At 38.0% G+C, this 12934-nt stretch overlaps 1 protein-coding gene across 1 annotated transcript in view; it reads right to left on the bottom strand.

Moving 5' to 3' along the window:
- The window catches only part of GLDC (glycine decarboxylase), a 37804-nt gene that overhangs the window by 5326 nt on the left and 19544 nt on the right, over positions 1-12934 (bottom strand). Inside the window, exons 10-21 of the mRNA XM_062513690.1 lie at positions 12638-12743; positions 11420-11559; positions 10580-10660; positions 9922-10019; positions 9338-9422; positions 9186-9227; positions 6315-6457; positions 5387-5462; positions 2482-2607; positions 1391-1540; positions 828-940; positions 116-257 (exon numbers count right to left, since the gene is read on the bottom strand). Coding sequence (XP_062369674.1) covers positions 116-257; positions 828-940; positions 1391-1540; positions 2482-2607; positions 5387-5462; positions 6315-6457; positions 9186-9227; positions 9338-9422; positions 9922-10019; positions 10580-10660; positions 11420-11559; positions 12638-12743 — 1302 coding nt within the window. The remainder of the gene's footprint in view (positions 1-115; positions 258-827; positions 941-1390; positions 1541-2481; positions 2608-5386; positions 5463-6314; positions 6458-9185; positions 9228-9337; positions 9423-9921; positions 10020-10579; positions 10661-11419; positions 11560-12637; positions 12744-12934) is intronic.

The raw sequence follows: 12934 nt of genomic DNA, 5'->3' as shown, positions 1-12934 counted from the left end.
CTTTTCACTGCATTTCAGTCTTAGGAGTTGCTCTTAAACCTTGTGGTTCCAGTGGTCACTGGACTTGAAATAGAAACAGAACCTCAGCTGATATTCCTTATAAAAGTCTACATACCTTGATATACACCCAGGAAATTGGCAATATAGCACTGGAACCCCAAGGTGCAGCACTGACAGTACCCAAAGGACATGCATCCTTATCTGGCTGTATTTTGATCACAGGGTGGGTAGGCAAGTAGGGAGCCAAGTGTTTCTTCCTGAAACAAAAACACATAGATTTTAGAGCTTAAGTATATCTTCCTGGATTACCATATCTGGACAGTTTAATCATCAGTAGTTTCTCTTCACCTGGCTTCCAAACACAGTCCTCTAGGAAGTCTGATCTATGCCTTCTTCATAAGAAAGTTTATTAACACAACTGGTGCCAGTGGAGGATGGCACTCAGTTTTCAACCTGTTTATGGAGTTATCTAAATAAAAATAACTTTCTTTAAACAAGTAAGATTATGTTCCTTTAAGAAAGTACAAATGCTCCATAGGATAGATTCACACAGCTTGTGTGTTCTGGACTACATGCAGCATTATCAGCCCTCAAAGTTCATCTCTTGCTTAGGAAACAGATTGCTGAGTGAGGTTTACCACACACACTAGAAGGCCAGGATTTGGGGATACAGGTGAATGCCACCATTCATGAGATCAGCACAAGACTGGGCTGGAGAAGGACCCTAGCAACCTACATAACACCTCTCCCATCCAACCAAGATTCGCTAAGGTGTATATAGATTTTTATTTTTTTTCAAAGGAAAAGGCTAATATAGAGATACCCACACTCCAATAGGTCCCATTCCAGGTCCTCCTCCTCCATGAGGAATGCAAAAAGTTTTGTGAAGATTTAAGTGAGAGACATCAGAGCCATAATCTCCAGGACGACACAGACCAACCTGTAATGGGAATACTTTGTTTCAAAATATTCTTCATATGCCATTTAAAACCTACTACTGAATGCAAAGAGAACAGGTTGAAAAAGATGATGTACATTTTTATGCTTTTCTTTATCATGATGCATCATAAGCAAGAACTTGATGCAAATAATATTTTGGTTTAGAAATTCTTAATTACATCTGTAAAGAACGTCTTTGATAAAGAGTAGGCAGACAAAGCCAGTTTCAGTGAACAGCCCATAAATGTTATGACAGATTTCAGGGCAAAATCAAATAAAATATAATTACTTTCACCATACAACTTCTATTACTCTTCTTGGAAATCTCACATCTTCTCCCAAACACTGTGCCATCTTGCATGGAAGCCGTGATATTGTCTGAACCGGGTACTGCTGTGCTACTTTTATTGCAAGGACTCCCAGTAGTAGTAAATCTGCCTAGATTCTGTACCTGAGCATTCATATTTGCTCCATCTAAGTAAACTTGGCCTCCATGTTTGTGAATGAGGTCACACACATCTCCAATCTCCTCTTCAAACACACCGTTGGTGGAAGGGTATGTGATCATGATGGCTGCCAAGTTCTCCTTGTGCTTGTCCACCTGGTAGCAGGGAGGGGAGAGAAAAAGGTCACTGAGGCTCCCAAGGCTTCTCAGGAATTTATTTTAAAAATTCAACTAAAGTCAGAGTGTTTTACAGATAGAAAGCAAACCTAACAGCAGACAGTCAAAGTCACTTATAGTAAGCAAAGGATACCGGGCTCCTTCCTTCAGCCATGCCTATGGAAAAAGAGTGATTTCTGAATAAATCAGAATTTTAAATCCAGGAAGAAGGCAGGTATTAAAAGGTGTGTGTGTATGTGTATATATATATATATATATATATATATATACATATACATACATACACACACACACACACACACACACATACATATATACATATATATAATACTTATCTCTGGGACCTTCAGATGACCAAATGAAACATCTGGCCTTCAAGTTAACGTGAAATAATGACCATTCTCCCTACTTTCAGCAATACAGTTCTATGACTACCATAAAAGTTTGTTGAAATGTGGAAATATGTCCTGCGAATCCCTTGCATTGCAAGATTCAACACCAGCCAATAAACTTAAAATAAGAGAAGTAGTTGCCTAGCAACACCTTCCCCAGCAGAGGTGGACTTGAACTTCACTAAAAGAAGGCTGAAAAGCAGTTTCAAATGTTTCACATTCATGAACATGGCTTGTTCATTTCCAGTACTAGCTGTGGACCAAAAAGGTCTGCTATAAAAGAGTCTGCTGTGTAGAAAGACTCTTTGAGCAAATCCTGCACCAAAGATCCTCAAATTAAAAGAAATCTCACAAGTGTCACATGGTTAGTGTCTGAGAGAGCAAAAAAAATTACTTATCCTTTCAGAGCACGTAGTCACTTGCTTTATTGCTTTATTTTTTCTCATAGAAAACTGTGATTCAGCTGCCAACACTATTGCCTTCAGAGAAGAAGTGTTCCTTGAAAATCAAATATAATTTAATACTCACCATTGCTTTTAAATGAGAAATATCAATGCTCCCATTTTTATCCACTTCAATTGGCTGAATCTTCATCCCTGCCATTTGTGCACTTGCTGGATTAGTACCATGAGCAGATTTAGGAATAAGGCAAACCTTGGAAGGGAAAGAAAAACAGAGCCTAAAATATAATTAGTTAAAAAAATCCTAATGTCTTATGATCTACACTCAGCTACAATCATTATCAAAGTTTTGAAAAGAAATCTTGATGGTACCAGCAAATTGCTTCTTTTGCTGAATAGTGCAACTAAAATTTATAAGAAAATCCATTCAGGTATCAGCATTTAAATACTCCTTACCAAAGTTTCATTTGCTGCAAGTCATATGGGATGCAATTCCAGAATATTATTTCAGATACTCATATTTAAAATCCTTTTGCTTCATCCCACCTTTTTCTAAAACACAATTTTTTTTTTTAAGTTATGAGTCTTCATAGGTACAATGCCTTGAAAGGAAAAACTGCCTAATTCCAAATTTCCACTACAACATCTTCTGGCCTCCAAAGCATTTTTTCCTGTATTCTATTAAAAAAAAAAAAAAAAAAACAAAAAAAAGCCATTTTCTTCTTAATGATGGCTCATGGAGCTCTATCATCTACAGTGATGCTCAGACAAATGTGAATACTTCAAAATACTAGAAAGACAGGGATCAGGGATCCCAGTGCAGTGCCAGGAAGCACTGTGACACATCTGTAAGCATTTTATCGACATAGCTGAAACATAAAGTGGCTCCGGATGGCCAGCGAGGCCAGCTGGGCACAGACATCACCAGTCACACAAAAAAGCAGGGATGTGAGCCGTCCTTCATGTCCACACCTTTTCCCACAAGAGGGCACCAAATCCAAATGCAGCTAATTACGGGAACCTTGCCCTGATGGCTTAATCACTTCCTCCAGCCCAGGAGAAAAAAGCACTTCAGTTGAAAGGCCAGCATTTGGTAGCCTTTCTTATTCTCTTATTCCTTTTTACTTTTCCCCAAGAGTACCATGATTTTCCTGTAACATTTGAAATCTGTAAAATGTGAGTGAAGTGCAAGCAGCCCCCAGGCTCTCCTCTGGGTATTTTCAGACCACAGAAGGATCCAGACACTCAGAGAATCTTCAGGATCTTGCACAGAATAAGAGAAATGGCAGATAATATATAGACAACGAGAAGACAATTCTCCAAGGAATAAAATTTTAACCTAATTTCACTTCCCACTGAGTAAAAGCACACACAAAAGAGAGTTTGTAACTGTAGAGTGGTTGCCTTCTAATAAGTTTGATGAGATCAGGATAAAACAAAGAAACAAAAAGAGAGGAAGACAACACTCACGTTCATTTTAGGTGGTTTCCTCACACAGAGGCTATAGTTCTTGGGAGGCCAGGACAGAGAAGTTTCTATTTTGAGAAGGCAAATGAGTCCCAAAGCCAAGGATAAAATCAGGTTCAAAGGATGTGTATGTTGTTGCACTAAAGAATTTTTTTTACTTCTGTTTAAAGCCAGTTCTATGGGTGTGTGAAAGAAGATGACCTAAGTAATCTCAGATTTCCAATAAGTTTTTGATGTAGTCCCAGAAATGTTCCTGAACTAATTTCCAGTGGGTTAAGTGGGAAGGTACATATGGATAAATATTTCATGAATACATCTTAAAGAAAAGAAAAAAATTAAAAATAAAGAAAAGAAAGAAAAATAGGAAAAATAGTAGGTTTTCACTTTCATGGAAAGGTTATCCTAATAGAATATTATAAATATCTGTGCTGGTTCTCTAACATTTAAAATTACTCACAGTTGTGTTTACAATGGAGACACACAGTGAAATGCCAAATATCCTGTTAATAAAAAACCCTCCATGTCACTGAAAGAACTGATTGCAGAGTTCAGAAAAGGACCCACAGTACTGAGTGGCAGCATTCAAAGCAGTATATGTATACTGGAGGCAGACAGATCTAAAGTATGACATGAGAAAACACATCTTAACAACCCACAACTGTGACCTTTAGCTTTGAACCTACTGCTACTAAAAGATCTTGCAGTTTTGGTGGGAAAGCAACTGCATCAAAAACTAGAAAGGGAATAAGAGAAAAAATGTTAAAAGAATGCAGATGCTTTAAAGATAACCAAGGCTATAAAATGGCTTTTTTGAGAAGGATGGACAAATAACTGGAATCCAGCTAGGAAATTATGATAGATAAAGATATAATAAATAATTCTGGAATAAATACATGATATGCCACCTGTGAACATAGAAGAACTGAGTGAGAGGGTGTTAAGTGAAATTGTAAACATACCTCAATTTCCTTCCTTCCTTCCTTCCTGACTTCCCAACTTCCTATGGCAGGCTACATGGCATGTGCAATGGGAATTAAAATGCCATAAGCATGACCTCCTTTCAAGCTCTCCTTTTCCTAAGCTTTTGTTGTTGAGAATGCCATGAAATGGCATACACATGCCTTTGGTCAGCCATGGTCAGCTGTCCTGGCTGTGTCTCTCCCAGCACCTTGCTGACACCCAGACTCCTTGCTGGGAAAAGACAGGGTCAGGACAGGCAGAGCCATAGAGAGAAAGCCCTGACACTGTGAAAGCACTGCTCCCCATCTGCCAAGAGATCCGTGTGCTGTGAACAGTGCTTCCTCCACAATTCATGTGGAGAAAGTTAAATCCACCCTAGACAGAATCAGTACAATCACCCTTCCTGAGAGTGCCCTGTCTCATTCTCACTGTCTGTAAAAACTTTAAAGATGTTACCAAGGATCCAAGTGGGAGGCTGGAGTACTGAAAGCCTATCACAGGTGACAACACACAACCTTGACTTTCTATCAAGGTGTGTCCCAGATCCTGAATCAACCCTCCACTTCCCACCCAACACTCTTCCCCACATGTGCATTGACACTTACGGTTCTATGACGTTCTCCTTTGGCATTTAAATAAGCTTTGATTGCAGCCAAGCCTGCATACTCTCCCTGGGCTCCACTGCAAGAGGAACAGAATCACTGCTACACAGCACACAAACCTGGAAGTGTCACCACTCTGCAGAACTTCAAAACTGCCCAGCCCTAACCCTTATCAATGACTTCTGGCAAGTGTCAGCAAATTAAAAGGAGCACATCCCACAGATTAAATTACAAATGGACATGCTTAAATTAATAGCTAGAGGTAAATGAAAAGAGTAGATGACAAAGGTTATGCCATTTTATGTGTTTATACTATGATGTTAAATCCTTCTGGTGACTGAGTTGATCCACATTTCTGCACCTAGCAGGGGACTTTGTGTTTGTTTTACAGAGAGGCAAACTAATACTGAAATTCATAGCAAAGTGTATATAATGAAACATAAAAGGTCTTTCAGCGACAGCCTAAGTGTACAGTAAGCTCTTGCTGCTCATTTTGTATTGAAACTGCTAATGGACACAAACAGGCTTCAGCAGTACTTATTAAATGCTGCTTTATTCATTTCAGTGAGCATGCAGATCTTAGGCATTCTTCAGTCAAACCTAGTGCACTAACTAGTAGTTTTAACAATTAAATACCTGGCAGCTCATGCATCTTATTCCTATTTTAAATCTTTATTTTCAGTTCATAGAGGAAATATTAAAATAATTAAAAAGACCAAATGATTAAACTTTTGCAAAAGTTGAGATAAAATAAGATACCATCATTTAAAAAAAAAACAAATTAAAAAATTACTTAGTAATTTCATAATCTTGCATTCAAGAAAAATTTGATTTTAGAAAATTCTCCTGGTTTTGGTTTGCACATTTTCTTTGGAGATAAGTTTTTGGAATCATGTCTCAGGGTGCAAACACTCAGAAAAAAAGTTCCTACCTATTTGGCTGGAAGGAGATTTTGTCATAGCCTGTAATTTCACATAGGTCCTTCTCTAAATCCTTGAAAAGCTGCTGATACCCTTGAGCTTGGTCCAGAGGAACAAAAGGGTGGATGTTGGCAAATTCTCTCCATGTAATAGGCTATAAAAACAAAACAGAACAAATAAACATATAAAGAGTGCTGTAACAAAATACTCTACAGACAACTCTGTTCTCTTGTTAAATTCTGTGAAGGAAAGAAGTTGCCTTGTGATCAATTAAGTATCAGACACCAAGAATGTTGATCTGCTGGAGGCTTGGAAAACTCTACAGAGGGATCTGGACAAGCTGGATTGATGAAACCAAGGCCAGTCATGTGAGATTCAATAAGGTCTAATGTTAACTGGTTTAATGTTAACCTTTTAGTTTTTTATTCTGGTAATCAAATTACACATAAAGATTCAGAGTATTATAAAGAGATTACTCCCAAATCTTAGAAGAAGCTTGTAGAATGCATTTGCTGTTTTCTCTCTTGCTTCTTTTTTCCCTTCTCAACAGATCACCAAGCCCATAATGATGTTTAAGCTATGGGATGGTGCAAAAGCCTAGAAGATAAGGGGCTAATGTGTTATGTCTCAAACACTGATGGACAGATAGCTGTGGAGCCAATCTAGGATTGTTAAGAGCACGCCGTGTAATTGAGCAAGAAAGAACACGATGCAGGTGGAGAAGGAGGTAGAACATGGAGGCAGAACAGCACTTTGCTGGGACAACAGTCTTTGTCCTGGATTCTAGATATAAGCACAACACAGTACAGCACAAGTGCAGCAATGAAGTTGAGACAAGGGCATTGACCAAGGGTAGATCCAGTGGAGGGGATCAAGACCACCAAAGAGCTCCAAAGCCCTCTGACCCATTTAGAGAAAGTCCCAGAAGAACTGTGCAAGGACTATGCATGACAATTAATTTGCATAGAGAGCAAGAAACTTACCCCCAGGGTCAGAAAAACTTATCTATAAAGAGGTAGAAGCCTCAGTGCACATCATCTAGGATCCTGGACACACCATCAGCTGGATCAATGCTGGAGTCAAGACTGGTGATCTTTCTTTCTTTGCACCTTTCTTCCACTCTTTCTTTCCTCCTCTCTAATTTTCCCCACTCTCTTCTCTTCAATCCGCCCATTATTCAAAACACATCACCATGGGTTTACTCTAGATGACAAGGGACTAATTTATACCAATTCCCATGCCAAGTGTATAATTTACTAATGCAACTCTAAGTTTCTTTTGTGGACACTCTGATATTGGTCATTCCTTTTCGACCAAAAGTATCTGCAAATCTTGGGCACTGCCTTCCCTTTAAGAGTGGGATGTCACATTTTTACTGGCATTTCTGTGCCCTTGGGTCACAACAACCCCAAGCAGAGCTGCAAGATGGAGGCAGAGTGCCTGGAAAGACCTGGGAGTGCTGGTGACTGCAGCTGAACATGAGCTGGCAGTGCCCAGGTGGCCAAGAAGGACAATCCTGGGCTGTTCCAGCAATAGTGTGGCCAGTAGGACCAGGACAGGGATTGTCCCTCTGCACTGGGCACAGGTGAGGCCACACCTCAAATCCTGTGTCCAGTTCTGGGCTCCTCACTCCATGAGAGAAATTAAGGTTCTGGAGCATGTCCAGAGAAAGGCTACAAAGTTGGTGAAAGCTCACTGAGATGGGCTCAAAGAGTGCTCATAGGATCACAAGTCCTATGAGGAGCATCTGATGAAGCTGGGGTTGTTTAGGCTGGAGAAGAGGAGGCTCAAGGGGGACGTTGTCACTTCTCTACAACTGCCTGACAGGAGGGTACAACCAGGTGGGGGTTGGTCCCTTCCCAGGTAAGAAAAAGAGGTAAGAAAAGAGGTTAAGACTGGAAATAAGGAAAAAAGTATTCACAGAAGGAGTTAACAAGCATTTGAACAGCCTTCCTAAAGAACTGCCAAAGCCAACACCTCTGGAAGAATTTGTAAGATGTGTAGATATGGTGATCAGGAACATGGACCGGCAGTGCAGGTTAACAGCTGGGCTTAAACTAAAAGATATTTTCCAACATAAATGATTCTATGATTTTCAGTAACCATTTTTTAACACCTAAGAATATGCTTAAAAATTCTTAATTTCTCCTACTGCTTAGTTTCAACTACCCTTACATAGAGCTGTGTGACCACAGGGTAAACAGAGAGAAGTTGTCTGTAATAGTATTATTTTTACTTAGAGGAAATATACAAGGCATAAAATGGTGAAGGGAGAGAGAGAAAGCAGTGAAAGAAAGGTGACAAAGGAAACCATTGGAAGATGAGAGTAAGAAGACAACAGGAAGAGAGCAAAAAACCTCATTTCAAGTCAAAAAGTCATTCGGTAATCAAACAGCCTGGCTAAATCTGTGGCATATTTGCTATCAGCTAGAAAAATGAAGATTTCTGGGGACTCTTCAGCTGGAGAAAAGGGAATTATCCTACAAAACTGCAAACTGAAAAACAAGCATGAATTATCAGTCCCACCTGACTCCACATTTCTGAGGATTTGATTTTATGATCTGTAAAGCAGGCAGAAGTTAGGTAATGCAACATTGCTTGAGGGAACAGGACTGTGATACCTAATTAAAAAATTAATTTTCATAATTTTTTTCAAAATGGAGTCTTCAAGGCCACACACTCTCCTACTTTTGTTGCATTCCTACTTGTGTTTTTCAGAACTTATTGTTAGTGGAAAAGGGAGAGGGTGACTTTAGCTACCCCTGAAATTTCCTCCTCAGCTGGAGTATTAGACCAAGAGCAGCCTTTACTTCTCTAGAATGCCACTGGCTAAATAGCTTGTTCATGTGGATATCAAGTGAGACAGTATTATTGCAACTTACTGTGAGTTCTGCTGAACTATTGAGCTTCATGGTGCAGGACCCCTAAAAAAAGAAACACGCACAGTATTTATTGAAATACATAAACACATTACCTACATAGATTATGTAGGCAAGTACATATTTTTTGTCTTTTCTTTTTGGTAAACACCTACCAAGGGAATCATGCTGTGAACAAGGGAAATATCTTTGTTTTCTAATCTTTTCATGTACCGCACGATATTTGTCTCAGAGTGATAGCTGGAGACACAAAACACAATGTTAAGGCAAGCAGATTAGCTATACCAGCTGCTACACAGGAAAAGAGCACAAAAAAGGAAGAAAGACTGAGGATAGTTATTAATATATATCCAGTAGTTCTTTCCAAACTGGCACTTTAAACTTGCTAATACCAACACAGTTTAAAAATGCTTATTATTATCTCAGTAACACTATCAGTAAATATGAAATAAAAGGATACCATGTCCTCAAACAGCAGACTGTACAATGCAACAGATTAATGGAAAAAACTATTTCCTCAGTGGTCATGAGTATTGCTCTGCTCATTTATAATCAGAGAGATAACTAAAAATGCTAGTAAATATCTTATTTTAGAGGAACAAATCACTGTATGAGTCTAGGTACAAAACTGTCCTCAACTGACTCCAATGCTAGTTTTGAAAGGAAATATTTCAGATTCCCTAAAAATAGGAAACATACATTCAGATTCCCTAAAAGTAGCAAACATACATTCACAAACCTGTTGAAAACCTGGTGTGTCAAGAATTTGGAAGTTCTCTTAAATGGGGTGCTAAGGATGCCTTTGGTTTCCTCACCCATACCCTCAGCAATTAGCTCCTTCAACAAAAAGAAATAGAGTCAAATATTGTCATGGAAATTGCTTTTTTAGTAGTCAAATGTCATTAGAACTAGCTTATGTCTACCTCAGGATCTGGTCAGCTTGCTTTTAAGGTAAAACTCCCTGCCTTTAATACCATATGTATTTGTGTATACCTAGCATGACAGAAGTGTTATATTAAAACTGGGTAATTTTAATGTCTCAGTAGTCCTCAACTTGTAGGTGTTACTGCTAAATGCTAATGACATGCAACAAAAATTCCAGTGGGAAAGAAATAACTGACCACATGTCCTAACCATCACAGAAGAAGTAATAGCCTAAATGCAAGGTGTCCAAGTTGACAGAAAGAACTAAGTGTCACAACCAGAAAATGGCATTATATACAACCTTTATTTAACACTACCTCTTAAATATCCTCTCTTAAAGAGAGGATCTGAAATTCTTAATATTTAACAGATGGTCATCATATAGAAACCCACTATACAAGACCAGTTTTGGTTTTCATTGAACTGTGGAAACATTCAGATAATTTAATCCACATCACCTATTATGTACTTACAGAAGATGACTCGCAACCAAAACTCCATAATATGTCATCTAGATCTTTCTCATTTACAGTTTCATCAAGCGATACTCCAAGCTATGAATAAAAGCACCAGTAATTACTCAATGTTGTTTATTCTAGAGACACACTACATCTGTTTTGGTCAAGAAAAGCTTTCCAGAAATACAGGTGGAAAAAATAAATCTATCTACCTAATAGTATGTAAACATACATATTTATAGGTATTTATGACATATAGATTTATTTTATTTATATAAAAATTTCCAGTTCCTTCCTTTACCCTCCTAAAACATGCAGTCCAGGCTCAGACGCTTGGAGACTCATGACCTCCTTTCTGGCATTTCTAAGTGTTTTCTACTTAATAAGAAAACTGCCCATTTTCCTGTGACACCCCTTCCCCCTATTCCAATTTACAGAACATGCCACACTTTGTGAAGACTCCTTAGTGCCAACAAAATATGATTTAGATTTCAGTCTGCTTTCAAACACTGCCACAGGACGTAAATTCTGGGTGTCACCTTGTATTTCATCATTAAATTTTTTAAGAGTCTCTCCACTCTAGTCCTCGCTGGCACATTTGTCATGAAAAAAAATAGATAATCCTTTTAATTGGCATGCAATGAAAACACATTCATTATTTCTGGAAGTTCAGTGCATCACTTAACAATTTCATTCTTTATATTATATTTCTATAATTGATGGATGAATCTGAGCAAATTACAAGATCTTAAATAATTTTGTTCTATTTAGCACATGTAATGACTGGAAACTTAATGAGGAAAATGTCATACTACAAAATTTCTGAATTTATCAAAGGTTTAGAAAGTTGCTTACTCTGCCATCACTATAAATCCGAAAATTTATCTTTCTAAGAGCTGCCCTGTCCAAAACCTCTTTGACTGAGCATCCACACGTGATCGTCAAGGTATCAAAGAACAGATCATGATGTAGTTTATGACCAGCTCGCCTGAGACCTATAAAAAACAGTAAGTTAATTCTATTATATGCACACTGTATTGTTTGCTCAGGCAGTAGTTGCAGAACAATACTATGTATCTCATAAGTAAATGCTTTTACATAATAAAGCAAAATATGCCCCTTGTGTAAAGACTAGCAAAACCACAATCTTTTTAGTGAAATGTCATTGTATATGAAATGCAAATAAATCAGATTCAAACCTAAATAACAAAGCAGATTGAGTCTAGGGGATATCATTCTGATACATCAAATCTGATATGTATACAGCAGCAGAGTTTGTATATAATGCAATAAGGACAAAATAGTAAGATTGGAACAACCTGGAATTTATTATTTACTATAATAAACAGATATTAATGGATAAGAACTGTCACAGAGCTTGCCATAACAAAGTCTAAGGGTTTTTTGCAGTTGCAAGAGGTCTTCTAGCTAAACTGGCAAATAAAGCATGGATTTTTCTTACAGTATAATCCCTTGGTTCCAAACATTCCAGTTTGGTATAGCTCCTTCTGACAGCAGTGGTAGTGTTATCAGTGAAAAAAAATCCCTGTCAGAACACATAGTACAGATGCAATCATTATTTTCTGCTACAGATTCTGCACTTTACTTCAGCTGTTAAGCTTTGGGATTTCAATGTTTGCAGCAGGTATGATACTCCACCCAATTTAAATAAAGTGTTTCTACTACTTTAATACAATTTATTACCTTCCTTTGTTATGTTATTAATACTCTGTGCAGATTTCTGTGTAAACTAGGATGGTCCATCAAAAGAAGTAGATGCTGGCAAACATCAGTTCAACAAAATCATCTAAAGACTCACTCTGTAGACTTCTGTTGATTACCCAAGAAAAGAAGCAATGCCTGCAAGTTCTTATCACACAGACATCTAATTCTTGGATGTCATTACCAGAAATACACAAAAAATCAGCTCTGAATTTTGAATATTTAAAATAGCCTCTCTCAAGCTGAGAGAACACACATCAGATAGATACCCCTGCCCTGCAAGTTCCTTTAAGGCGTAGTATTTAAGGGATAAAGATTTTAGAACAGTTTCTGTAAACTCTAAGTACTCACCTTCAGCCAAGATTAGGGCAGCATTGTGTACTCGTCTTGCAATATGCCTCAGTCCATCAGACCCATGGTATATACCAAACATAGCTGACATATTAGCCAGAAGAGCCTAGGATCCAAACACAGTTTAGGACATTGTTATTGTGAGCAAAGACTACTTCATATAAGTTTATTGGAATGTTTCTTTAGCCCCTAAAGACAACCACACATCCTCAGCTGAAGTTATAGCTCCTTATATATTGCCTACAAAATAAAAGGAGGGAAAACGAAAATACTTTTATGACACTATAAGAACTTATT

The sequence above is a fragment of the Cinclus cinclus genome, chromosome Z (assembly GCF_963662255.1).
Source record: "Cinclus cinclus chromosome Z, bCinCin1.1, whole genome shotgun sequence".
Taxonomy (NCBI): Eukaryota; Metazoa; Chordata; class Aves; order Passeriformes; family Cinclidae; genus Cinclus; species Cinclus cinclus.
Note: the sequence above shows the minus strand (reverse complement) of the source record. Positions and strands in the feature narration are given on the sequence as shown.